This window comes from Corticium candelabrum, chromosome 3, assembly GCF_963422355.1.
Source record: "Corticium candelabrum chromosome 3, ooCorCand1.1, whole genome shotgun sequence".
NCBI classification, from domain to species: Eukaryota; Metazoa; Porifera; class Homoscleromorpha; order Homosclerophorida; family Plakinidae; genus Corticium; species Corticium candelabrum.
Window position 1 is genome coordinate 2945521 of NC_085087.1, and position 26089 is coordinate 2971609.

A 26089-nucleotide genomic window follows, 5' to 3' on the forward strand; every position below is an offset into this window, starting at 1 on the left:
GGTCAAATAGAGTAACTGTTTTGACTCAATTTATGCTGCTTGGACCTTGAAGATTCTTTTGTTTGTGCAATTGCTCAGGGCACAAGTTTCTGAAACGCACTAGAAGTAAGTACTTGGACTAAACCTTATCCCTCTAGTTAGCTAGACGTATACAGACCCATTTTGGAAAGACGCGGAAGAGATCGAAGACTTGGTTAAACTCTGTAGCATGCAGACTCTAGCAGGAGGAACAGATTAACAGTATTTTGTAAATACACTCTTGAGAATTATTTGTACACTACCAGCTAGTAACCATTAATTTTGTAGTTGTGAGCTGTTCGAGCATCAGTGAACTACTACGACTCTAGATCTGTGCATATTCTATATTGGGACAGACAATTAATAACGGTCTCGCCTTGTCACACTTTCACTACGACATGAAGAGAACACGAGGGAGTCATCAATGATTACCCCTAAGGATGGAATTAATTAATCAATCTATATTCTAGACTCAGATGACTAATTGGCAGCTTAGTGCGTAGTGCCGTTTCGTAACTACCGAGTTTCTTTAATTTAAGACTAATTTTTGAGTTAATTAATAAAAAAATTATTTGATCGTTCACCCCGTCTTGGGGATCTGTATCCGCGCCTGAGCACGCACGCACACACAACAACGGCAATAACAACAACAACAACAGCAACAACAACACAAACTTGTACTTACATGCACTCGTTTCTGTCTACATGATTCCTTCCTAATTTATTTATTGATATGCCAACCGTATCCGTGTGTATTTATGTCTCTTCAGAGGTAAACCGTGTGTTTCCGATCTGAGGTTCCTAATGGAACTAGAAGAGTGGAAGACCAAACGCAAACATCTTGTGTGGTAAGCAACTGCATCACAATCATATGTTATCTATTATTATCTATTATTATTATTATCTATAGTGGCTTATCAAAACATTTGTGCCATGTTGACAGTTGATACTGCTGCACCAGTATCCATTTTCATAGGAAGCTTGACTCCGTCCACTTGCATGTGTACGTACGTTTAGGCTTTGTCCCGCTTTTACTCTAATTGTAATCATGTCATTCTCTTCATTTTCAACATATGACGGCAGTTCCACTCGTTTTTTCACAGATTTTAACCGTCCGCTGCTCTGGCTTGCACACTCGAGAGATATGACCACGTTTACTGCATTTTCTGCAGTCTTTGTCACGATGCCAACATTTCAGTGCTGCATGACCTTTCGTTCCGCATCGATGACATGCATTCTAGAAAACTCTGGAGGTTTTCTGATTTCTGTAAATTTCTTCATCCTTGCTCTGTAATGTACCACGTCCACGTACGGCGCCACTACTTTAGTTGTCATCATTGCGATCTGTTATTGTGTATCGCAGGTGACCAGTTTCCGTTTCCGTAATCTTCATAGCTTTCGACATGGTAAGATTGCGTTCTGACAGCAGCTTCTTCTGGGTTGCAGCATTCCGTAAACCCAACACTAGCTGACCCGTTAGCTGTTCCTCTAATTTCTCCCCAAATTGACAATGCTCTGCGAGACGTCTCAGCTTTGCCGTGAATTTTGCAACTCTCTCTCCTTCCTTTGATGTCGCTTCCTAAACTTGAACCTCTTCGCAAATATAATAAATGAGCTGGGAGCTAGCTGGTCTGACTACATTTTCGTTAATTCATTCGTTGCTGGTAATTCAGGTGCCGTCAGGCTACGGAGATGCCTGTACGCTATGCTGCCAATAATAGTAAGGAATATTGCCGCCCTCTTCTCTTCTACACCGTCACCATTGCCTGCAAGACCCTTTGCCTTCAGGTACAGATATAACTTTTCTTGTATTCTGTCCACTTCGTCTTGTCTGGATCACATTCTTCTACTCTTCCCAGCTTATGGTCTGCTTGTAGCATCCTTATCGTCAGTTGCTACGACCAAGGAGTTCAGCACTGGTATTATATTTCATTACAATAAACTCTATACGCACAGGCAAACTAGACACTAGCTCTACTAAGCTGGCTACAACTCTTCTCATCTCTAACGACCAATACAAGTTTTTAATAGTAACTCAATCCATATTAATAACTTCTCCTACTGATTAGTATCATCATAGAGTTATACCTTTGAATCCATTCTGGCACAAGTTGAATATCACAAGATTTGTTTTCAGTATGCCAGGACTCTGCATACTTGTAGGCTGTGTACATACTACGATCTTGTTGATTGTAAGATTTTAGCTTCATCAGTTATCATCAACAACATGCACAACACAGAAGGTTTAGGAATCAGTTAGTTGGTTATTTTCACTGTACTAGTTAATTATCATTCTCTCTCACAACTTCATAACTCTCTCGTGAGACTCAGAAGTTCTGAGAACTGTGTCATGAGACAGAATATTTTCTCTTTGGCAACATGTCACCAATTTCATAAATTCTCAGCATAACTCTCCTAAGGATAAATCTAAAACGCAGTTTGTGTGCAATTCTGCTTCAGAAAATCGTCAATCATCTTATCCAAGATAAAGAATGATTATGTCTGCTAATCAAAATGTAGATACTGCTAGAAATACTCACTGGTTAGCTGCCAACAAAATGTGAAAAATTTATAGTCATCATATATGCATTGTAACTTAATAATTCGCAGCTAAATTAACTTTCAGATAGCTAATATAAATAGAGATGTTAATATCAACTATTTCAAATATTTCAAATATTACCACGATCAGTACAACTTTGTATGTGCAGTTTTATATCAAAAACTGCACACTTACTAAAGTAGTAATCAGATATGTTTATACTTAAGGGTCGATTTAAATGATCGGATTAATCCCTGGTATGACATAAAGATAAAATTCAATTCCTTTATGAACTTAATGTTTTTGTTGAACAACTGAGATCCTCAACAGAAATACAATTTGATTAAGAATTTCTTTTTCGTCGAGAATCACAGCAATCATATATATAAGATATTTAAACTTTGGAGAGGTAAAATGTGTGGTATCATGTCTCACAAACAGTTAAATTAATGGTCTGGCAAAAAGGGATAGATACCCAGTCCTTAGTTATGTTATGTATACGTCCATGCATTAGTATGTTTTCAAATAATGTTTTCTATAGCCGGTCAGTTAAGTTGTGCTGGCGCTGGTGTGTGATTCAAGGACTTCTTATCGCAGATTAAATATTTTACTTGCTTATGCACATTATCGATCTGTATTCAACGCTTCTTTAAAATGGCGGTATATAGGTAATGAGCGTCCTCTACTTTGTACAGTTGCGTTTGAATAACGTATTACACGTCAATATATAATGAACACGTCGATCGATAATTCAATAAAAATTAATTAATTAATAATTCATTAACAATTAATTAACACGTCAATTAACAATTCAAAATTATCAAAATCGATTACAACTTACCTCCTTTCTGAGGAGAGTACATGTCACCTCTACCACGTTGAAAACTCCGCGTTCAGATCCCTAAACATTATAACTTGACCATGTCTCCCATAGCAATCTCGAGATAAGCAAAATTGTTAAAGTCGAATTGTCCATGTATGTCCATAGCATTGTAACGAGGCGACTGGACACATCGTGACCGCCGTAATAGACTATAAGGGTTCAGTCTGAAAGACGTTGTACGTTCGGCGAATGGTATGATGGCGGTGATGATGGAGCTGCATTTAGTGAGAGTAAGTAAATTATGATTATTTTTATTATTATTATTATTATTATTCAATAATTTAATTATTATTTAATAATTATTATAATACAAACAAACATATGAACAAACAAACATATGGATGAACAAAGAGACAGACAGAAAAACAGACAGACAGTCAAAACAGATAAACAAACAAACAGACAGACATAAAAACAGGCAGACAAGAATTATTATTAATTTACACGTATGCACATGCCTTGATTCTACCATATCCACTATAACAAGCAACATGCAAACGCACACACACACACACACACACACACACACACACACACACACACACACACACACACACACACACACACACACACACACACACACACACGCACACGCAGGAGCGCATACTTTCAACATTGACAGCAGCCAATGTTATGTAGCAGTTAATGCTAACGGTGTTGTCAAAGAAAAACTGTAAATAGTAAAAGTTTGCAGTAATAATGTAAAATAGTCAAGTGTAGTCAAATTCTAATAATATTCATATCATAAATATTTCTTGGTTCATATACATAGACATTGCTTCCAGATTAGCAATTTATGTCAATAGTTAGTAAGTAGATAGGTGCTGTCACAAAAATACTTACTCTAACATCTCACTACTTTACACTGCAAATATCGTTTCAGTACCAACTGTTTACTCACCTCTTTTAGACGATCAAAATTTGTAACAGAGCGTCGTTGTTTTCGATCGAGATTTGAAAGATTATGACTCAATGCAACTATATCGACCGTATTAGGGCTTTGCCTTTGACTGTCGAGCGCAGGTTATGTCCACTGAGGCCAGCTTTTAAAACAGTCTTCCTGCTGTCGATGATAACCGTTGGAAGACTAAAGTAGTTCTTAAGACGTAGAGAATGCCGGAATGTCGAGACGACTGAACGAATAGCAGACAAATGCGGCCCACCCACTATTGCCTTACATGGAAGTATCACATTTGGTTACTTTAGAAGCAATCGAAACTTAATTAATTATTAAAACAGTTTATGTTAATTAACAGCCCTGTTTTGCACACAATAAATGTGAATAATAATTGTAGATACTGCAACGAATCATTACGCGGACAATGATTATATCATTCTATAGTCTTTGACAGTACAGAAGAGTATTTTATTACTTACTCCGCGTGCCGCTGGAGAAGTACAAGAGCGCTGCGGTATCCCGGTCTCCTCTAGAAATAGCCTCTCTTGATACATCATCCCGACGGACCCGTTCTCCTCTAGAACTAGCCTCGGCCGATTCATTGTCAGATCTTTTTCTATAAATGTGCTTTCCCACTTCATCATACTCCTCTTTCGTAACCATAACTTGACTGATGCATTCCTCCTTCATCGCGAATTCATTCGCTCCAAGCCAAACGCTGTGTTCACGATTCTTAATCTTAATGACGTTGACAGGTTTTGGAAACTTTTTAAGATCGTCAAACGTCATTGCAAGCGCGTGTGCAAACGATGTCAACAGAGTGCAGCCACCGCACAAAAGGACAGATTCGAGGAGCTGTTGCTGTACCGAGTCGATTTGTGTCTCGATGGCTTCGACGACGGCATTTTGAATTCCTATTGCGCCATGAAAACTGTAGAAGCAGCCAGGCAGAAACAAGCCATCTGCAGCAGTGAAAGTCTCATGATAAATGTAGAAGCCCTAAAATCCACAAATTAAATTCTATTTTATAACAATTATTAGACAATATATATATATATATATATATATATATATATATATATATATATATATATATATATACATACATACATACATATATGGATTTATTCGGTAAGACAGGAGATGCATGCCCACTTCGGGCAGAAGGTTATTAGTAAAGATGTCTGTGAGCATGCGCAAAAATATGAACGACGCTTTGATATTTGTCGATTTGAAGTCACACTCTTACGATCAGTAGACTGAACATGCATGGCTGCCTTTTATGGTGATGAGGTATACTTTCGTTTAATTATTGTCACCTAAAACAGAATAATAATAAAGTTTACATAATAGTCATCAATTTGAAAAAACATCTGTTTTGCTGAGAAATGTAATGCACTTAAAAATCATATTCTGTCAATTTCCTCTGATACCAACGGAAGAGCATTGCTAGGGAGACTAATCATGTCTGAAATCATTTGTCTAGAATGTTTAGCACGAAACGTGCACTATGAAATTTGACTAGATTAATATAAAAACTAGAAAAATTATAAGAAATACCAAAAGTTGTGACTCCAAGCTGAGGCCACAATCTAGGCGAATTCTACCGGCAACACCGGTAAAGCGTCCTCCCGTACTAACCTTGCTTCATGCAGTCACTTATTAACATATTGTATAGTTTCTACATGACTTACATTTTTGGGTACTAGATCACAAGAAACTTTTAGTGGTTGGAGTTGCTCTTTTGTTTTCAGACTTCTTATCCAAATGGTTGAATATCCATGTTCCTCTTTAATCTTTCTCAATACTTCAAAATGATGACGATTGCTAAAGTCTAGCTCGTCGTATCCCTCTCTAGATAGACTTTTGAAAAATTTCAGAGTAACATTCCGGCCGCCGTAGCTAAGTAGACGATTATTCGAAAGACGATGTTTGTTGTGAAAGGGTACAACAGACGTAATGTAATCACCGCAATCTACAATAACGCCGGTCGGCTTGCGATGCCAAATGAGTGAGAACGCGGATTCGTTGCCAATGTAGAGTCCTGGCGTTCTGAATTCTTCAAACATAATTTCTTGCATTGTTGAAATGTCGGATTTGATGTACATTTCACTTTCAGTGAGGACGACGTTGTGTTCGGATAAATCGATTTTCAATTGTCTTGTCATGTCTTTCCATATCTAAACAATAAAAATAGAAACATTACAATTTATTTAATAATTCTAATAATTTCGATATTGCTCAGGAAAATTGTATTTAGACTGCAGTGCATGTATACACGCAAACACAAATACTCTCACACAACAACGCAATTGGTAATGTGTCACATGTACATAAACGCCAACTAGCCATCTCAGTCAACTGTAACTTAGACCGGGTTTACAATATGTAACGTACGGCATTCCGTTCCGTTTCGTAACGTTTGCAGTCAGGTTCGTTACAAAAATGTCAACGTTGACGCAATTTGTAGCGCAGTTTACTCTGCGTACTCAAGTATGTCAACTTATTTTCTTAGCGGAAAAGAAAATTCTGTTGTTGTTTTGTGTATGCTGTGGCGCTCCTAGAAAGCAAAAGAAATAAAGTGTATGGAAATGTTCGCCATTGTCTCCAGCGATTATACGAGATATTCACATGAGCTAATTGGAATCTTAGCCCTTTGCGCTGATTGGTCATCTACTCAATTTCATTTCAGCTCGACCGGAGACGACGTGCGGTATTGACACTGGGATAGAACAAATTTTATCTTCTATTCGTCAAAGTCCGCACAGTCACGCCACGTATACGCGTATAGCGTGAAGGCACAATAATCCGTTGTCCTTTAATTTAGCAGACGCGACGCAACGGAACGGATTTGGAACCGACTGCTCTCCGACGCATATTGTGAACCCCGTTTAAGAATGTGTTGTGAGTTACAAGCTTCTAGTTAGCATTTTCGCAAGAATATTTGAAAACGGTCAATCCTAAAATCAATTTAAATATTTACTGCTTTAAAAATTATTATAATTATTATATTGTAGAAAAAATATTCATTATTTATTTGATGAGACATCGCTTTTCACAGGTAAACATAAAGAGTTTTCGCTCAACGTACAGCATGACGATGCCATTTACTAAACGTTGATGACAAGCATTTAGAAATATCTTTCGCTTGTTTGTTACACTAACCAAAGCATTTTCACGGAAGGTCGCAGTTTTTATGTATATAGCCAGATGATTTTACGTTCTGATAAAATAGTAGAGAAAGTAAGCAACCGTGTGGAGTGCATGCGCCGTGCCCGTGGCGACGAGACTACACGAGTACCACACGGTAGTCAGCAACTCTAGAGTGTACTTACAACAGTTACTGTAGTTACATGTGCATAACAACTGCCATTCGAAACAAAAGAACAAACTGGCAAACTGCACACCACACCCTGGAACTATATAGCAAACCACTGTAGAACAACGCTAGCTAACAAATCTTCACTAGCTGATACTGTAGGACAGGCCCTATTTCACGTCAAAAGTGCACGTGACTTTCTACATTGTTGTATGAAACCTAGAAATGACTTGCATGCGGATGTTTGATCGATTATCAGCATAAATCATTGCATGCAATCGTATACATGGTTTAGCATGATTTGCATATTCCTCTAATGTGCACGAACTTCGAATGACAACTCAATGTCAATTAGCGCGACGTCGGCACAAAAAATGAACTAAACCAATGCATTATGCATGCCCGTAACGACGCTATAAATCCTTTGTCACGCCATTTGGTTGTAGCTAGAAGTGTTACGGTAACATTCTCGCCCGAGGCCAAAGACGCGTTAGATGCTCGACTTCGCGAAATGTTGCCGAATGGACTAACGGACGACAGTTCGTCGCGTCCAATCTGGATCGATGTCTTTGCCTCATAAATGCATGGTGATTCGAGTACCCATGCAGTCAACCATGCATGCTCAATACGTATCTGTTGTTGACAATCGCTCTCTACTTATAACAAATTGTGACAAACACGAAATTCAATGATTTGTAAAATGTATACAAAGGCTACTGATTTTGCAAAGCATGTATGTTCTTTCGACTCACTTCTGTCAACAATTCAAAATCAAGGTGCGATCGAGGTCGGTCCATGAGATTTACTTGTGCAAGAGCATGACGCTCAACGTCGCACTTGATAGCGCTACGGTGCATGACCACGGTAGGATGCTGTTCTTCTCCGCTCAGTCCAGCTTTCAAAACGCCTGTTCCGTTGTCGATAATTATTGTCGGAAGACATCGACTTGCCATAACGTACGCAACACGAAACTGAAGACAAATGCCGGTATGGGAAATGACTCGACGAATGACTCGATATATATAGACCGCCCACTTGACCATATTTGGAATTATAGTTCGTCCTTGTCAATCAATATGCAAATTCGTTTTAAATTGAATGCAAATTACAGAGATTAACGGTTGGTTTTAGCAGCACCAAATAGATTAAGCCTCGACTAAATTAAGTTGAAATTGTTAGATAAAAGAACAAACCTAGTTGGCTTCGGTACCGCGGACTGTTTATGCAAGTAGTGGCAAGAGACTAGCTGGGATGAGAAAAGAGCTTTGAGTAGACGTAGTGATTCGAGTCCATCAGTTTTTCATTTATCCATTTGTTAGTCTGTTTGTCTATGTCTAATGTTTGTAGGTCGTTCTGTCTTTCTGCCTGTCTGCATGCGTCTTTGTTTCAAGTATGTGGTCTGTGTGCCTAATTGTTAGTGCAGTTGTATAGTTAATTTAGAAAGTTCTTATATAAAAATTAATTAATTAATTAATTCTTTTTTATAATTTTGTTTCATCATCAATAGATACGTCTGCACAATAGCAATTTTCAAAACTGCTAGTTTGAGCTTCAAATCGACGAGCATTCTATAACGTTCAAGTAATTTAATTATTTAATTAATGCAAAAATTATCCACTTCTCAACAATTTCCCAATTAGAGTAGGAACACCGAGAGAGTGACAAGTACTTGACAACCTTTTGATTTGCGTATAATGACTCGCAATAATCATTTATTGCAACCAACCATTTTAAGCTAACAGTGACTACACTAATTTAATTTTTGATAACAGATAAATAACGCTTAGGCTTAGAGTTCAAGACAATATCACTGTGTCTTCTTAGAATAGCGGTCTCTTCTAACTACATTGTAGTTAAATATTGTGTCCCTCATTGGTCACCATTTCGTTTGATCCACCCATATGTGCAATGACCTTGACAGTCGTTCTAACCTTCATAAAATTGTTAAGTTTGGTAGACAATCTAGCCGAAAACGACTTCAGCAATGGGGTACCGCCGCACAAAATTATGGATTTGCAAAGTGCAGCTTGCTTTTCTATGGGTTGTAAAACGATGGCTCGGCACATCGCGTGATAGATTCTTTTTGGACGTTTACAAAAGTGATCAGGATGAAACAAACCATCTGAGCAAGAAAATTGCTCATTGCGCATGACAAGAACTTATAATAGTCAAGAACAAAATAATCTATTTGCCAAGCAAAATTATTTATTTGACTTGAGGGCAATATCTTTTTTAACTGGTAGACGTTCTTAAATTGAATTAATGTTTATACTTCAGTCTTACTCATTTGAATATACTTCTTGCTACTTAAAGTTTCCAAAGTTTGTTTGAGTACCATATTGTGGAATGGTGGTTGTTCAATATTAGGTGAGGGATATATTTTGTCACATTTTTGTGCATTCAACAATCAAGCTAACAGTAATCTAGAGATAGATCACGAATTCGTGCACGGATCATTGAGCACGCAACTCCTGCCAACAAGCAATTTTATTCTAGTAGTGCAAACTTGCATTGATCTAGTCAATTGAAAAACAGACTATTTTGAAAACTTTAGTCCAACACGTAACTTACCTGTTGTTGCTGTACGCGTACGAGTCGGCAAGGCACTGAGATTGCCTCACTTTTGTCTGCAGGATGCATTTTTCTTTTATTGTGAGTGTTATCCGTCGTCCGTATATTCGTGTTTGATTTCTCTGATTTCCATGAGATGATCAAGTTCGTAAGTCTAACTGGTCGTATCCGTTTTGCTGCAGGCTTGACAAAAGCTTTAGTGTAATATTCCGACACCAAAATTGAGCACATTGTTACTAAGAAAAAGACCTCGTCGTGAAAGATGACAGAAAAGCCATCAATTCAGCACAGTCTACATACACGTCTCTCGAGCTTCAATAACAAATCACTGAAAACGAAGATTTGTTACTTTAGTGGTATTCTATATCTATTGTGTATACATTCCAACTCTGGTACATATCTATACTATATACCTTTACACCTTTCCTTCTTTACCAAAAACAGGAGTTCTCTTACTCTACGCTAGCACATTATATAATCTGCTAAATATGCTGGCATTTTAGTTATTCTACCACTACTTTACTGAGTCTGTTTATGGCTGGCCTGATGCTGTTGTACATGTGTTCTTTCTTGACTTGGTGTTCTTGTCAATGGCAAGCCTACTCCGGTCATGCCTTTACCAGTCACTTGGCTCAGCTTCTGCTGATTTTTAACCGTGTTCTGTTTCATTTGTCTCGCATCTTTTCTGTTTCTAATCAATTTGGTACCTTTTGTTGTCTTTACTTCATATGATCTTGGTCCTATTTGTTTTGTCACTGTTGCCTTTTGCGACTCTTTGCCATGACTAAAGGGTTCAATCATCACCTAGCTTCTGCTTGCAACTCTCTCAAATTCTTGGCTGTCTTAGTCATAGATTTTATGTTTCCTTTTGTTCCTTTGTATATTAGCCATGTCATCCTCAATGTGTCTCTTGAGAAGATTTTCTGTTGTTGGCAAGAATCCCTTTGTTCGTCTGCTCATCATTCTTTGAGCTGGAGTCGATTCCATCTCTTCTATAGTGGTATTATGATATTCAAGTATTGCTTCCCAGGAGTCTCTACCACACTTCTTTGGTTTTCTCATGATAGTTTCACTATTTTAACAGCACTTTCCGCTTTCCCGTTAAATTGATGATATCCATGACTAGACATGTTGTGTTGAAATTCCCATGCTTTCGCAACATCCTAAAATTCATTTGATGTGTATTGCAGTTCACGATCTGTGATAAGAGTGTCTGTTATCTCCGTATTGGGCAAACGGACTTTTCATGGCCCTGATGACTGCTGTTATATTTGTTGTTGTAAGTCTTACAACTTCAACGAAGAAACTGTAGTAGTCCACTAAGACTAAATAATGATGATCCTTTATTTCAAACAAATCGCTGTCGACTTTTGACCAAGCTCGTGATGGAACTTTATGGGACATAAAAGTTTCTTTATACTGTTTGTGATCAAACAGTCTGCTTGTCTCACATCGCTCTACTAAGTCCCTTATTGCTGTTATCATGCCTGGCCAAAACAAACATTCCTTTGTTCTCCTTATGCAACCATTGATTGCTAAATGGGCATAGTGTATCTTTTCTAATACCATGTGTCGCAGTTCGAAATGAATGACAATTCTTTCTCCTTTAAAAATGACATCATTCTGCTCTAATAGCTCATTACTTTTCTGAAAGTATGGTACCAGCAAGGGGTGTAGTTCTTGCTTCGTTTGTGGCCATCCTTGTTCAATTACTGCTCTTAGCTATTTCATGGTTTTAGCTTGCGCAGTTTCACATTTTATCTGTTTCACTGTGTCTGTTTTGACGTGCAGAAATTCAATTGCATTGACTGCCTCAAGATTGCAAACTGCCTTACTGGTCTTTGTCTCTGACTCTGATATCCCACTCCTGATACCATGTATATTGGTATTTTATAGCTATTGTGTATACATTCCCACACTGGTGCAGATGTTTACTACATTCCCTTACAGTTACAGACGTATAGTCCTAAAATTATATCTCCCATATTAAGGTGATGCATACAATCGATTTTCAGTGAGTAGCATGTTCTGCTCGGTTGAGTCAGTCTTAAGTCTATGTAACGGGTCTTTTCAAATGTATAAACAAAAAGGAAGGAATTGTGCATCATACATTTAATAATGTTTTGTTTTGAATCTACAGCCCATCCTAGATACCAACAGGCGTCAGCCGACTCTTTGCTTTTGTTTTATCGTAGAAACAAATCTTTTCAAGGGTCGAGATTGCATGGCCCTTTGCAATGAGACACGAAACAACCGAATAGGCTCTAAAGTTACTGCGCTATATAGTGATAGTCAGGCATGTAAGCTGCTTTGCACGTATGAATTGAAAATTTGAAAAGCAGACTTCTGTGACTTCATTTTCAAAGTTACTTAATTTTAGTTGATATTAGACAGTGGGCAAGTTTGAAACAGCGACGTACTTACAACACGCAATTATGAAATATAACTACAAGAACAGTTTCCGTTGTATAAAAATTTTTGTTCTTTGAGTAAATTCAATTCTACTTTCGTTACATGCAACCGCTCATATAACTGTTTATTTACAGATGTTCACAATTTCAGTAGTCTAATATAGTTTAGGTTTTCTCATTGTGAATGTTGTTGATAAGCGATCTAAAGACAATTCATTCTTTGTTGACCCACGTATGAATGCGTTCGAGTAAACAAGAAGCCGCTCTACCTAACCTTGTGTGTGTGTGTGTGTGTGTGTGTGTGTGTGTGTGTGTGTGTGCGCGCGCGCGCGCGCGCGTGTGTGTCTGTGTGTGTGTGTGTCTGTCTGTCTGTGTGTGTGTGTGTGTGTGTGTGTGTGTGTGTGTGTGTGTGTGTCTGTGTGTGTGTGTGTGTCTGTGTGTGTGTGTGTGTGTGTGTGTGTGTGTGTGTGTGTGTGTGTGTGTGTGTGTGTGTGTGTGTGTGTGTGTGTGTGTGTGTGTGTGTGTGTGTGTGTGTATAGGATAACCGATTTTGCTACGTACTGTATTATATCAAGAAACATTAGAAGTTAATAAATACGATTCGTAAATTTTACACTTTTTCTACAAGGCAAAACTAAGACAACAGTAAAATTTATAAAATAAAAAAGGAAAATTATAAATTAAAATATTTAACAATCAATAAGTAGACTGCTGTTTATATAGTACAGTACGTTCAATAATTTGGCTAGAATATATGGAGTGGAAAATTAATCGCTATTTCTGAAACATACCCTCCCACACTCCCTCCCTCCCTCCCTGCCTCCCTCCTTTCCTCCCTCTCACCCTCCTTCCCTCTCTCCTTCCCTGCCTCCATCTATTCCTCCAAATCTCCCTCATATTGTCCTTTCCTCCCATCTCTCTCTTTTGCTCTCTCTCTCTCTCTCCCTCTCTCTCCCTCTCTCTCCCTCTCTATATTCCACCATCCCTTCTTCTCCTTTTTTCTCTTTTCTCTTGTCATGGGATAGTACTAATTTAGTATAAATTTCTCACCCCAAAATACCCGCACAATAAAGACAGAAAGGTGAGATAGTCATCACCACATTAGAACATTAGCCTCCTTTTACATATAACAACATGCAAGCTAGAGCGACTTGCCAGAAATTACCAAAACAGCAAGCAGTCTAATGGTAGTAACCTGCTCATTTGTATAAGCAAAATTGCAATTGTGACGAAATGTTTAAAACGAAAAAACTGTGTTTTATACAAGATGTTGTTTCGACTTACCTCTTTCAGAGCAGTAAGATTTACGCTAGGAAGTTTACCTTCCTGTTCTCCGTCTAATGCAAATCGTCTAGCAGAACTTCATCACGACTTGGGATCGTAGGAAACCGTTAGAACTGTAGGTCACCGTAGGAAACTGTTTCTCTCGAATCTGTTAAAACCATGCAGCTTTCATAAAGCCAGATCCGTTGTCGATAATAGTTGTCGGAGGATGTGGAGTGGATGGGTGCCTCGGTTGATTACTGCTGACGTGTAAAATTAGGAGTATGGAATACCTATTTTGACTATACTTATATAATTGCAATTATTAATGTTTATACAAACTTGTTTTAATCAGAACTTTGTAAACAATGTCAAACGTTTTATCAATTGGTCGCTTTTCAGAAGATTAGAAGCAATCACGGCGCTGTCTTCGAGCTAGAGAACACTATAGACACATGCAGCGTCACAGAATAAAACGAGTAACACTTTAAGTGTTTCTTAGCACCCGGCTCGCTGCAATATTTTGAGAAGTCGATTCGTCAAAGTTAGACTCTTATTCCGCTAGAGCATACCCATCACTGGAGCCAGAAAGAAACAAGAAATTGGATGACAACGGACAAGACGAAGACGTTCCCGGAGAGGACGGAGACGGTTTTTACCCTAGCAGTGGTGCCCGACGCCGACCACAACACCTAGGACGCGTTTCTTTATTCTCTTCTGTCTCTTCTGAAAGAGTCTTCCACCTCTTCCAGAAGAGTTGTCTGGAAGAAAAGGCGGCGACGGAATAGATTCGAATAAAGAAACGATATGGAAAATGTGGCACATGCACTAGTGTCAATGGACGATTTTCGTTCAACTGGCGAGAATGGCAGCAGAATTGATTTTGTTGCTTCTTTCTGATGGCGAAATAAGATTTTTTATCTGGAGAGCTTGAAAAAGTATTGCCCGCCTAATGGGTGAAGAGTGCGTAGAAAGAACTCGCTTACTTGGGTCTGTTGAAAGAGTTAGACATCGCTGAAAGCAGTTGATAACATAGAATTTGCAAATTTGAATGTCATGACACGCGTTACAGCCTAATAACAAATTCTCCGCGGAATTTCTCTTGTCTGAAACTCAAACTAGGCACGCGCTAACTAAACAACAACGAAAATGAAACATAGCAGAGTTTATTCCGTTACTTCTTGACTTCCAAATTATCTGCTCATGTCCTGGAAGAGGCGAAAGAGTCTTTCGACACCTCTGATCACTCTTCTAACACCTCCTCCAAATATATAATCGAAGCAGAAGGCAGAAGAAAATAAAAAAACGCGCCCCTACAGAAGCGTTACGATAGAAGGCGTAGACAACAACCATGTACCACAACATTGACGACGAAGACGCATTCCCTTTCAAATAATTTTCGTTTCTTTTGTAGTAGCCTACGACAACAACCATGATGATCGCACCTGCGCCACTCGGTGACGTCCGCCTTTTTTATGCACCGCCGCCGCCGCTGTCGGCAGCAAACGTCGTCGTCGCCTACGAACGAGCCATCTTACGCGAAAAGGCGGTGAGGGCAGTGCTGCTGCAAACCATTATCGTTGTTGTCGTAGTAGGAATGACATTGTTAAAATAAAGAAAGCACCTTCTTCGTCATTGTTGTTGTGGTTGATTAATTAACTAATTGATTGTCTCCTAGTCATTCTGGTGGTAAACGCCTCCATTGTTGTTGTGGTCGGCGTCATTAGTGGCTTTAGCGTCTTCGCTGGTGTGAAAACCGTGTTCGTCCTAGTAACGTCGTTGTCTTATTAGTTGCCGTCTATTTCTTGTTTATCTGCAGGCCTCCCTAAAGTTAGCGCCCAAACAGCTAGTGCCGTGATTGCATCTAACTAGAATCGACCCTCAGTAAGCTGCGTTTGGGAAGAGCGAAAAAAAGACAATTTGGACAATTTGCAAAGACTAACGATAACGATTTGATCAAACTAATTTGCATCACAAATACAGTAGCTGGACGTAACATAGCTAGTAAGCTTCAAGGAACATTGCAGTCCAGGTTAGGTACATACTCGAACACATGCTTTTAGAATTCGCGAATTACTAAGGCGAGGGAAAGCTGTGAGTAACGAGGTATAGAGTGCCTTGTACTGATAGCCTGTTCAGTTTAAAGTGCTAGATTGGTCTCGCTCAACCAGACTCTTTTTGTCGCTTCTAACATATATGTTAGTACTACCCCGCACTATTGGTGGTGCCAATCTGGGCAGTGGCAGTCTATCGTTGTGTACGGCACTTACGCGAAGAAGACGCACCTTACGTGACACACGGACGGACAAACGCACTCAAAGCGGCCCGTTGAATCGGCTCACTCAGACTGCAGCGGGCGCATCTTGCACTCTGAAAATTAGCTAATTAGAGGATGCTGTACAGTGGCTGACGAGCGCACCGCCTAATCGTCTAATTGAACAAATACTCCCGCGCATCTCATTTCAGACCGCCAAAGTCTTGTTTCTGGCCGTCGAGGGCAGCGTTCGTCTTCGACGGTCGAACTCGACCGGGCCGACGCCTTTCGCGACGATCCGACACAGGTGTCGTGTCGATCGGCGCGTTACAGACATCCATCTAGACGTTCACACAGACGGAAGTGTGGGTTGGCGTATTCCTGTAGTAGATAGTAGGTACATAGCTATTTTAAGCAAAGAAAATGCATAAAATAACTTTCGCTAGTCGTCCATTAATTGGCACGTAGAGTAGCCCATCCATCACAATGTCATTGTGGGGAGGGCTTACGTGTTACTTTAGAGACAATCTACCATACACGCACACACACACACACACACACACACACACACACACACACACACACACACACACACACACACACACACACACACACACACACACACCTATTTGGCAAGTTTGCAATCTATTGAGCTGCGTAGCGCTAGAACGTACAACACACGCGTCCTATTGCTTTAGTTTTAAACTATGGATACGTCACTGTGGATTTATACGTTTTTCTTATTTCAAAGGCAATTTTCAAACAAAACAAATAGTACATTTGCTCTTTTGTTTAGATGTGGAAAAACGCACTATATAGACAGAAAGCTGATCCAGCTGAGTACATCTTCGTACTTACTGCAAATCGATTGTTTACGGAAAAAGACAAGTACGATATAGCAGACATAATGTGGGAAGAATTCGGAGCAGAAGGACTGGCCATCTGCAACGAATCTTCTTTTCCAATGATTTGGTATGGCAAAGGGACAGGTGTCTATGTAGACTGCGGTGAATTGATCACTTCTGTTGTCGTCTTCCACAACGGCCGACGTCTTAGTGACAATGTTCTCAATTTTGGTGGCCGGGATGTTACTCTAAAGCTTTTGTCAAGCCTACAGCAAAATGGATACGACCAGTTGGACTCACAAAATCTTCACCATCTTAAGGAAATCAAAAAAATCAAACACGAATACGGACGTATAAGCACTGACTATGAAAAAGAGATGCATCTTGCATAGCAGACTGAGCCAACGTCAGTTCTCTGCCAACTAGAACCACAACAGGTAAGTTATAGGTCGGATTGAAGTTTGAAAAAGACATATATATCTCTTGATTATTAAATGAATGCATATGTAGGATACACAATAGAATTACTTGTTTGACAGAATTTTTGTGCTCAACAATCCGTGCGCGGACTCGTGATCTACTTTAAAGTTTATTATTAATCGGCGAGCGGAGCGAGCCTCTCTCTTGTCTTGTCAATTGAGGTTGGGATATATTACATATTTACATGTGTGCGTGTGTGTGTGTGTGTGTGTGTGTGTGTGTGTGTGTGTGTGTGTGTGTGTGTGTGTGTGTGTGTGTGTGTGTGTGTGTGTGTGTGTGTGTACGTACGCACGTCAGCACTTTTCATATGGATTTTAGGCAAAACTGATAGACGGAATGACGTAGCGACGATGCCAGATGAATGTTATTCTGCTCGGCAACATATGCGCTAGAAATGAATCGATGGTCTCCTTTCTAGAGGTTGACTCAATTAATTAATTGGCGAGAAGAGTGAAATGACTCTCAATTTTGCTTCTATACGGAACTAAGTAGCAAAGGAGACTGACGCGTGACAAAAGAAATGGAAACGAAATGGCAGAAGAAGAGAAAAGTTTGTTTTCTGAGTTTCCACGCGTTAGTTTGACAGACATTATTACGACGCAACCATAGTCATGTGACTAAGCGATCATTGGTATTACGCGACAAGGTACGTAAACGAGTTCGACTATTAAAATGTGAACGGATAAATATATCCTAGAAAGCTAGAAAAAGATTTAGAGCAACTGAAAGTTTGTTTTTGAGTTCCCGTGTTTAAATTAGTGACGCAACCATTGGTAAGCGACTACCACGTGTAAGTAAACAGATACAGAACACCTTTGCTCGCTTAACACAATACTAACGAGCATTCAATATATATATATATATATATATATATATATATATATATATTAGTAAAGGGAGAGGCGGATCGACATCACGACGATGCCAGATACATTCAATTTTTACTCCGCGACGTACGCGCTAAAAATTGAATCAAGGGCCCTTGCAATGGGTCATCGTAATTTCTATTTCGTGACAAAAAAGGAAAATTTTTCTCGATTTTGCTCCCGTACTTGGCTAAGAAGTAAAGAAAACTGACGCGTGACATAAGTAATGAAAAGAAAAAGCTAGAAGAAGAAAGAAGTCTGTTTCCTGAGTTCCACACGTAGTTTGACCGAAATTGTTGCTACGTAACGCAACCGTTGTAACGTTTCTAAGTAATGACAAAACTCCATCGCTCGCCAAACCCACTGCTAACGTATTTATTAGTATAACTGGAATGTACAGACATGTACATAACTACCCCATACTGAACATTCTTGAAAGTAGTGCTAGAACAAACTTGCTAAAGTTTTAAGTATGCAAAAGGAAGGAGTAAACAAAATTAAAATGCTTCAAATATTTAAAATACAACATTAATGCAATTTTAAAGACACGCCTAATTTAAACAAATTATTGCGCCATTTTGTCAAATAACCAATTTTGTTCTTAACTATTATAGGTTCTTCTCATGCGCAATGAGCATTTTACCTGTTCAGAGGGTTTGTTTCATCCTCATCACTTTGGTAAACGTCAGAGTGGAATCCACCACGCGGTGTGCCGAGCCATCGTGTCACAACCCATAGATAAACAAGCCGCACTCTACGAATCCATACTTTTGTGCGGCGGCACCACATTGCTGAAGTCAGTTTCGGAAAGATTGTCGACCGAAATTGCCAATTTTATGAAGGTCAGAACGCCTGTCAAAGTCATTGCTCATGAGGGTCGTGAACACAGCGTATGGTTGGGAGCGAATAAGTGGTATACCGAAAAGGGATCCACTAACCGCGATATATTTAGTAAATCCCAGTATCTCGAAACCGGCGAAGACATTTTAAGAAGAACAAGTAGAAGAAAGAATGATGCAGCTTCTTTGCACTTTTAAGACAAAGCGTTATAATAGTATTGTCTATTATCATAAACTGGAACGGTGTGGTTACTGTCAGTACAATGGTTGTGTTCAATAGTTAATTATTCAGAGTCATTCCATATATGCAAAGCTATAGATTGTCAAATACTTACCACTCTCACAGTGCTTCTATTCCATTATTTAGAAGTTGTCAAGAAGTGGATAATATGGGCAATAAATATTAGTACTCTAGCATTTCTTATCTATCGTTTTGAGTAAGCACTTTTGGTCTACTAGCTATAAAGACATTCTGAAATTTGTCAGCAATAAAGTAATACAGCGTGGCCGCCTTATTGCATAAATTGAACACAATGACCTACCACCTGAATAATATTGCAGGCTTTGTTTAAGAATTCTATATAATTGTTTTGCTAGAATTTTAAGGGTCCTTAGTGTATTTTATTAAAAATGTATATTAATTAACATAAACTGTTTTAATAATTAATAAAGTCGTGATTGCTCCTAAATTTATAATAAATAAATAATGGGCAACTGCAATTATATAAACATGCAAATTTGTAACTGTTCAAATATTTTTGTTGCTCTTAATTTATTGCTGCCATCGGTTGGCTTGACGTTGGAAATCCGAGGTATGACAACATAAAATACGGCCCCTCATTCTAACCACATTCAATGTCCTAGACAACATCATCGGTTACGACGTGTGAAAATCATATTGAGTTGCCTAGTTACTTTTGGCAAGGAATAGTCAATGTTTCTGTAACACTTGTAACAATAATATTTAGTTCTCGAGCACCTATAAACCCTTTGAAATACGTTCCTGTGATAATTCGTATGTATTCCGCGTGCTGCTACAATAAATTAAACAGAAGGTAATCAACATGGCATCTATCATGATCGCCCGTGTTTGATTCGCTAATTGAATAACTTAATTTAATATATGCAGAAAACCAAATGTAGTACTTCCACATAAGGCTATAGGGGAGGGCCGTATTTGCCTCTCATTCGTTCAGTCATTTCGACAGTCGGGCAATTTCTACGTTTCTCTTTTCTTTATGGACTACTCTAGTCTTCCAACGGGACGGGCGTTTTGAAAGCTGGCCTCAGTGGACATAACCTGCGTCCGACAGTAAAAAGGCAATGTCCTAATACGATTGATAAAATTACGTTGAGTCATAATCTTCCAAATCTCGATCGAAACCAACAACGCTCTGTTACAAATTTTGATCGTCTGAAAGAGGTGAGTAAATAGTTGGTGCTAGAACGGCATTTGCAGTGTGAAATAGTGAAATGACAGTAAATATTTTGTGACAACACCAGACTATGCTTTCTAACTATTGATATTAATTGTAAGCTGCAGGCAATGTCTATATATATATATATATATATATATATGTGCCAAGAAATACTTATGATATCAACGTTATTAGAATGTGACTACACTTGACTGTTTTTATTAATTTTCTAAACTTTTTGTAGTCACAGATTTTTCTTGGCAACACCGTTAGCATTAACTGCAACAAAAATAGACTGTTGTCAATGTTGAATGTGTGCGTGCTTGCGTATGCGTTTCTCTCTCTCTCTCTCTCTGTGTGTGTGTGTGTGTGTGTGTGTGTGTGTGTGTGTGTGTGTGTATGTGTGTGTGTGCGCGCGTGTGTGTGTGTGTGCGCGTGTGTGTGTGCGCGCGCGTGTGTGTGTGTGTGGTGTGGTGTGTGTGTGTGTGTGTGTGTGTGTGTGTGTGTGTGTGTGTGTGTGTTTGTGTTTGTGTGTGTGCGTGTGCATGGTATAGTGGGTATGGTAAAATCAAGGCACGTGCATGTAAATGTGAATTGTCTCTCATAAGCCTAATTATTTGCTTTGACAGCGTTTACAACAAACTCATGCTGTAATTTAACAATATATTAAATATTAATAATCTATCAATTAATAAGGGCAATGTGTTTACCATTTAGTATTGGTCGGATGCAATGTTTAAATTGTCCGTTATCCCGGACGAACACTCCATTACACTAACAGAAAAAGAACTCAACATCGACAAAGACCGCGAAACGATGGCAAAAATCATATTCGAAGAATTCAGAATGCCGGACTGTACATCGGCAATGAATCGGATCTCACGTTGCGATGGAGTCGCCATTCAACGGGCGTCATAGTCGACTGTGGCTTTATTATCACCACTATCGTACTATTCGCCAACGTTCGACGTCTTTCAGACTCAATCCTCATACTCAATTACGGCGGTCACGACGTGACCAGTGGCCTCGTTTCATTGCTACGCAAAATTTGACATCAAAAATTCAATTGTACCAATTTTGCTCATCTCGATGTTGCTAGAGTTTGGAAAGAGAAACATGGTCAAGAGATGTTCAGGGATCCGGACCAGGATTTTTTCAAGTGGGTAGAGGTGACATGTACTCTATTCGGGGAGGGGGGGAGAGATAAGTTTTCAACGGTTTGACAATTTTGTATTATTAGTTGACGTGCTAGAAGCTGTTGATAGTTATTCAAAACGAAAATGCACAAAGTAGAGGACACTCATTACCTACTCCGTCATTTTGAATACAAATAACATGCATTAAAAGGTAAAATATTTGATCTACGATAAAAAGTTATTGAATCACACCATTGCCAGCACAGTAAGCTTACGGACTGGCTAATGCATTGACGTATACATAACAAGATCTGGGGTGCTACCCATATTTTCCAGCCCATGAATTCAACTGTTTGTGAGAGGGAATAATACAAATTTTGCAACCAAAAAATTAAACAGCTTTCTACTCTTTGTAATGTGCAGCAAAATACATTTTTTGTATTGTACACAATGTATCAGCAGTAGAATTGGAGAAGGTTCGGGGGCTCTGCAGAACCGAAAAACTACAAAGGAAATGTTTGTCATGTGTAACCTTGTTCTTCTCTAACTCTTGGGTGCTACTCACAAATATCCAGTTTGCAAAAAATGCATGTCGTCTTTGTAATTTCAACTTTGACAAAAAGCATGCGAAATGGAATAAACATTGAAATAGCCTTTTAATTTATTAATTAATTATTAATAAATATGTAATTAAAGAAAAATATTAATATAACTAATTAAATTTATTTTATTACTAAAATCCAAGTTTTTGGTTTAGTATATTTATCTTCATGAAGAGAGACATGACTGTACGGATGGTCTCTTTTATCCTCGTTTTTTCGAAAAGACCGGATGTGGAATCCCTATGAGTGTGCGTCAAGTCGTTCGATCTCAACCTCTAGAAATGCAGGTAAAGCTCTATAACAACGTCGTTCCGTGCGGTGGCTGCTCGATGTTACCGTGGTTTGTCGAGCGGTTCGCCCTTGATCTAAAGAGATTAGAAAATCGCCTCGCTCCTCATATCAATATCCATCACAATATTGACCGTGAATACAGCGCCTGGTACGTGCCAGCGAAATAGGCCGTATGGACTCTGACTTCTTCGAGACTGTGATGCCCACCAGATCTATGGACCATGAAACGGGTGAAGTTATATTTCGGGAAAAGCATATGTCGACAGAGACTATGAAGAGAAAGCCACGTCCGCCAAAAGATCGGTTTGAAGACGACAAAGAGTATTCAACATGATATTAATTAAGCTGCTAGCTTGCAGCATAAACTGAATGTATTGAGTTATTTAGATTGAACAAGTCGGTATGTAGCAACACTTGGTTTCTATATACCTAGTTCAGGCGGTTAGAATCCCGTTACGACTTCTAACTTGATTGAAACTAGACCGTATGGAGTGACCGTTAAAGCACAAACAAATGCATTCGTTTCAAAAACTCAATAAGTAAACTATGAAGTTGTCTGCGTCTACAGTCAGTATTGCAATATCGGTGTTATAATCAAGGGTCTCCTTTCGAGGGGTCGAATCAATCATAATTTCTTGGCGACGACTGTGAAATGACTCTCAATTTCGCTCCCATACGCGACTAAGAAACAAAGGAGACTGACGCGTGACAAAAGAAATGGAAAAGAAAAGCTAGAAGAAGAAAAAAGTCTATTTTCTGAGTTTCCGCGCCATAGTTTGACATACATTTTATTGCTACGCAACCATTGTCACTTGAATACGCGACAATTGTTGTTACGCAGGCAGCTACGTAAACCAGTGAAAGGATTGAAATGAGAACGCAGAAACAAAAACTAGAAAGCATAGACGAATATCTAAAGACACTGAAAGTCTGTTTCAGACTTCCCGCGTTTGTTTGAAAGAGATTAGAGACGCAACCACAATGCTAGGCAACTAGCACGTGTAAGCAAAGACATGCAAAACACTTTCGCTTGCTTAACACAATGCTAACGAGCAATTACTTATATATATATATATTACTTATATATATTACTTATATATATTACTTATATATACATATTTATTCGTGTTTCAGCACTTGTCATATGGATTTTTGGCAAAACGGAGAGACTAATAGAATGCCAGACAAATGCAATTTTCACTCCGCGACATACGCGCTAAAATTACATCAACCGTCCCCTTTCGAGGGGTCGAGGAAATTGTAATTTCGCGGCGAGAAAAGTGGAATGACTCTCGATTTTGTTCCCGTATGCGAGTAATAAGTAAATAAAACTGACGCGTAACAAAAGCAATGGAAAGAAAAAGCTAAAGAAGAGAAAAGTTTGTTTTCTGAGTTTTCGTCTAGTTTAATCGACAGAAATTAATGCTACATAACGCAACCGTTGTTACTCAACTAGATATTTAAAATTAGCTTGCCAAACACAATACATATGCTAACGCAATTACTAGTATTAATTTGAATGTACAAAAATTTCCCTATCTAGTATACCTTGTCCAATACTATTCAACCATGCAGCATTCCTGAAAGTCGTGCGAGAACAATCTTGGTATAGTTTAGGTATGTAACAAGAAAGATCAAAGCAAAAGCTCAAATGCTTAAATATAAAATTAATCAAATTTTAAAAACACAAACAACATAAACAGAATTATTGCGCGTTTTGTCAAATAAACAATTTTCCGTTTGACTATTATAGGATCTTCTCATGCGTAATGAGCATTTTTCCTGCTCAGAGGGTTTGTTTCATCCTCATCACTTTGGTAAAGGTCAATGTGGAATCCATCACGCGGTGTGCCGAGCCATCGTTTCACAACCCATATAAAAACAAGCCGCTCTCAACAAATCCATACTTTTGTGCGGCGGCACCACATTGTTGAAGGCCTTTCCGGAAAGATTGTCGACCGAAATTACCAATTTTATGAAGGTCAGAACGTCTCTCAAGGTCATTGCTCATGAGGAACGTGAACACAGCGTATGGTTGGGAGCGAGTAAATTGATGACCAAAGAGAAATGCATTGACAACATATTTATGGTTAGCAAATCCCGCTATCTCGAAACCGGCGAAGGTATTCTAAGAAGACCAAGAAGAAGAGAGTATTGTGCAGCTGCTTTGCACTTTTAAGACAATGCGTTATAATAGTAAAGACTATTATCATAAACTGGAACGGTTTAGTCACGGTCAGTATAATGGTTGATTGCAATAGCTTCAGAGTCATTATATTTATTCGCAAAGATAGATTGTGAAATACTAAACTCTTACATTGCTCCTACTCTAATTTGGAAGTTGTCAAGAAGTAGATAATATTGGAAATAAATACTAATATTCTGCTATTTTCTGGATAGTGTTTTGTGTAAGCACTTGTTGTGAACTAGCTATAAAGACACTCTAAAATTTGTCAGTAATATATTAATAGAGTGTGACCGTCTCAGTCCTTAAATTTATCACGATGCATGTTCTCTACAATCTGAATAACATTGCAGGCTGTTTTGTTCAAGATTTCTCTAAAAACATTTTGCTATAAGTTACATAAGGGTTCTTGATATATTTATTAATTAAATATTTTAAATATTTAAATAAGTGTTCTTAAATATTTTAATAAACATAAACTGTTTTAATTTAATAAATAATGAAGTTTCGATTGCTTCTAAATTGATAATATATACATGTATATAGAGTCCAAGGTCTAATCTCGGTAATTTCTAAATGTCGGTTACTCGTTTTCTGCCAATACCTGCAGCCAGACCTAGCTGCTATGCTAGCTTCATAGTCCTACTGGATAACAACTAGGTAGAGCAGGTCATGTCAGCATCCGTCGCAACGTTGCTGCTGTAGACTTGAAAACGGATCGCACCTATTCTCGGTCACAGAGTATCATATCTCGGTCAGTGCTTGCCATCACATTTTCAAACAACTTTGTTTGAGACGCAAGTCATCTCTGTTGATAGGCTCATTATAAGACTTCCTTTGGCCAAATTGTTGTTTTGTCTTGTCAATATCTACTCTTGCAGACAACGAAAAAGACGGATGACTCACGGGACATAAATCTCGGTCATCAGATCAGATCTCGAGTGATTGTCTCTCTTCAGAAGAAGATCTGAGGCTAATGTTGTAGGCATTACCGCTGGCTAATAGACTAACAGGCTGATGTTTGTGCTCATCCTGCTGTTGCTACGGGAGTACGTGAAATTTGAGAGACAAATACTCGGATATTCGGATCATATCTCGGTCAGTCGCTTTCATAGCATTTCTACAAGACGAATTGAGACGTCTATTGAGAGGTTCGCTTTGGATATTTAGGCTACTAAATAGCCGGTTTTGTCTCTTCAGTTTGTCTGTTGCAGAGCGGTGAGAAAAGTGATCGACCTACTTTTAAGTAAGTGGTCTTTCCTGTATTG

The 26089-nt window shown here is 38.7% G+C and overlaps 3 protein-coding genes across 3 annotated transcripts; 2 read left to right on the forward strand and 1 right to left on the reverse strand.

Annotated features, from left to right (window-relative positions):
- Positions 1 to 4812: 4812 nt before the first annotated feature.
- Positions 4813 to 11032, reverse strand: LOC134177580 (actin-like). Its single transcript, XM_062644357.1, has 3 exons — positions 10790 to 11032; positions 6036 to 6521; positions 4813 to 5340 (listed from the first exon to the last, which is right to left on the reverse strand). Exons 1-3 carry the CDS (start codon positions 11030 to 11032, stop codon positions 4813 to 4815), a joined length of 1257 nt encoding a protein of 418 aa, XP_062500341.1.
- A 5923-nt stretch (positions 11033 to 16955) lies between these two features.
- LOC134177581 (actin-1-like) lies at positions 16956 to 17396 on the forward strand. The gene has a single exon (XM_062644358.1). It carries the CDS (start codon positions 16956 to 16958, stop codon positions 17394 to 17396), a length of 441 nt encoding a protein of 146 aa, XP_062500342.1.
- A 608-nt stretch (positions 17397 to 18004) lies between these two features.
- Positions 18005 to 19387, forward strand: LOC134177583 (actin, alpha skeletal muscle-like). The gene is made up of 2 exons (XM_062644359.1): positions 18005 to 18034; positions 18965 to 19387. Exons 1-2 carry the CDS (start codon positions 18005 to 18007, stop codon positions 19385 to 19387), a joined length of 453 nt encoding a protein of 150 aa, XP_062500343.1.
- Positions 19388 to 26089: the final 6702 nt, after the last annotated feature.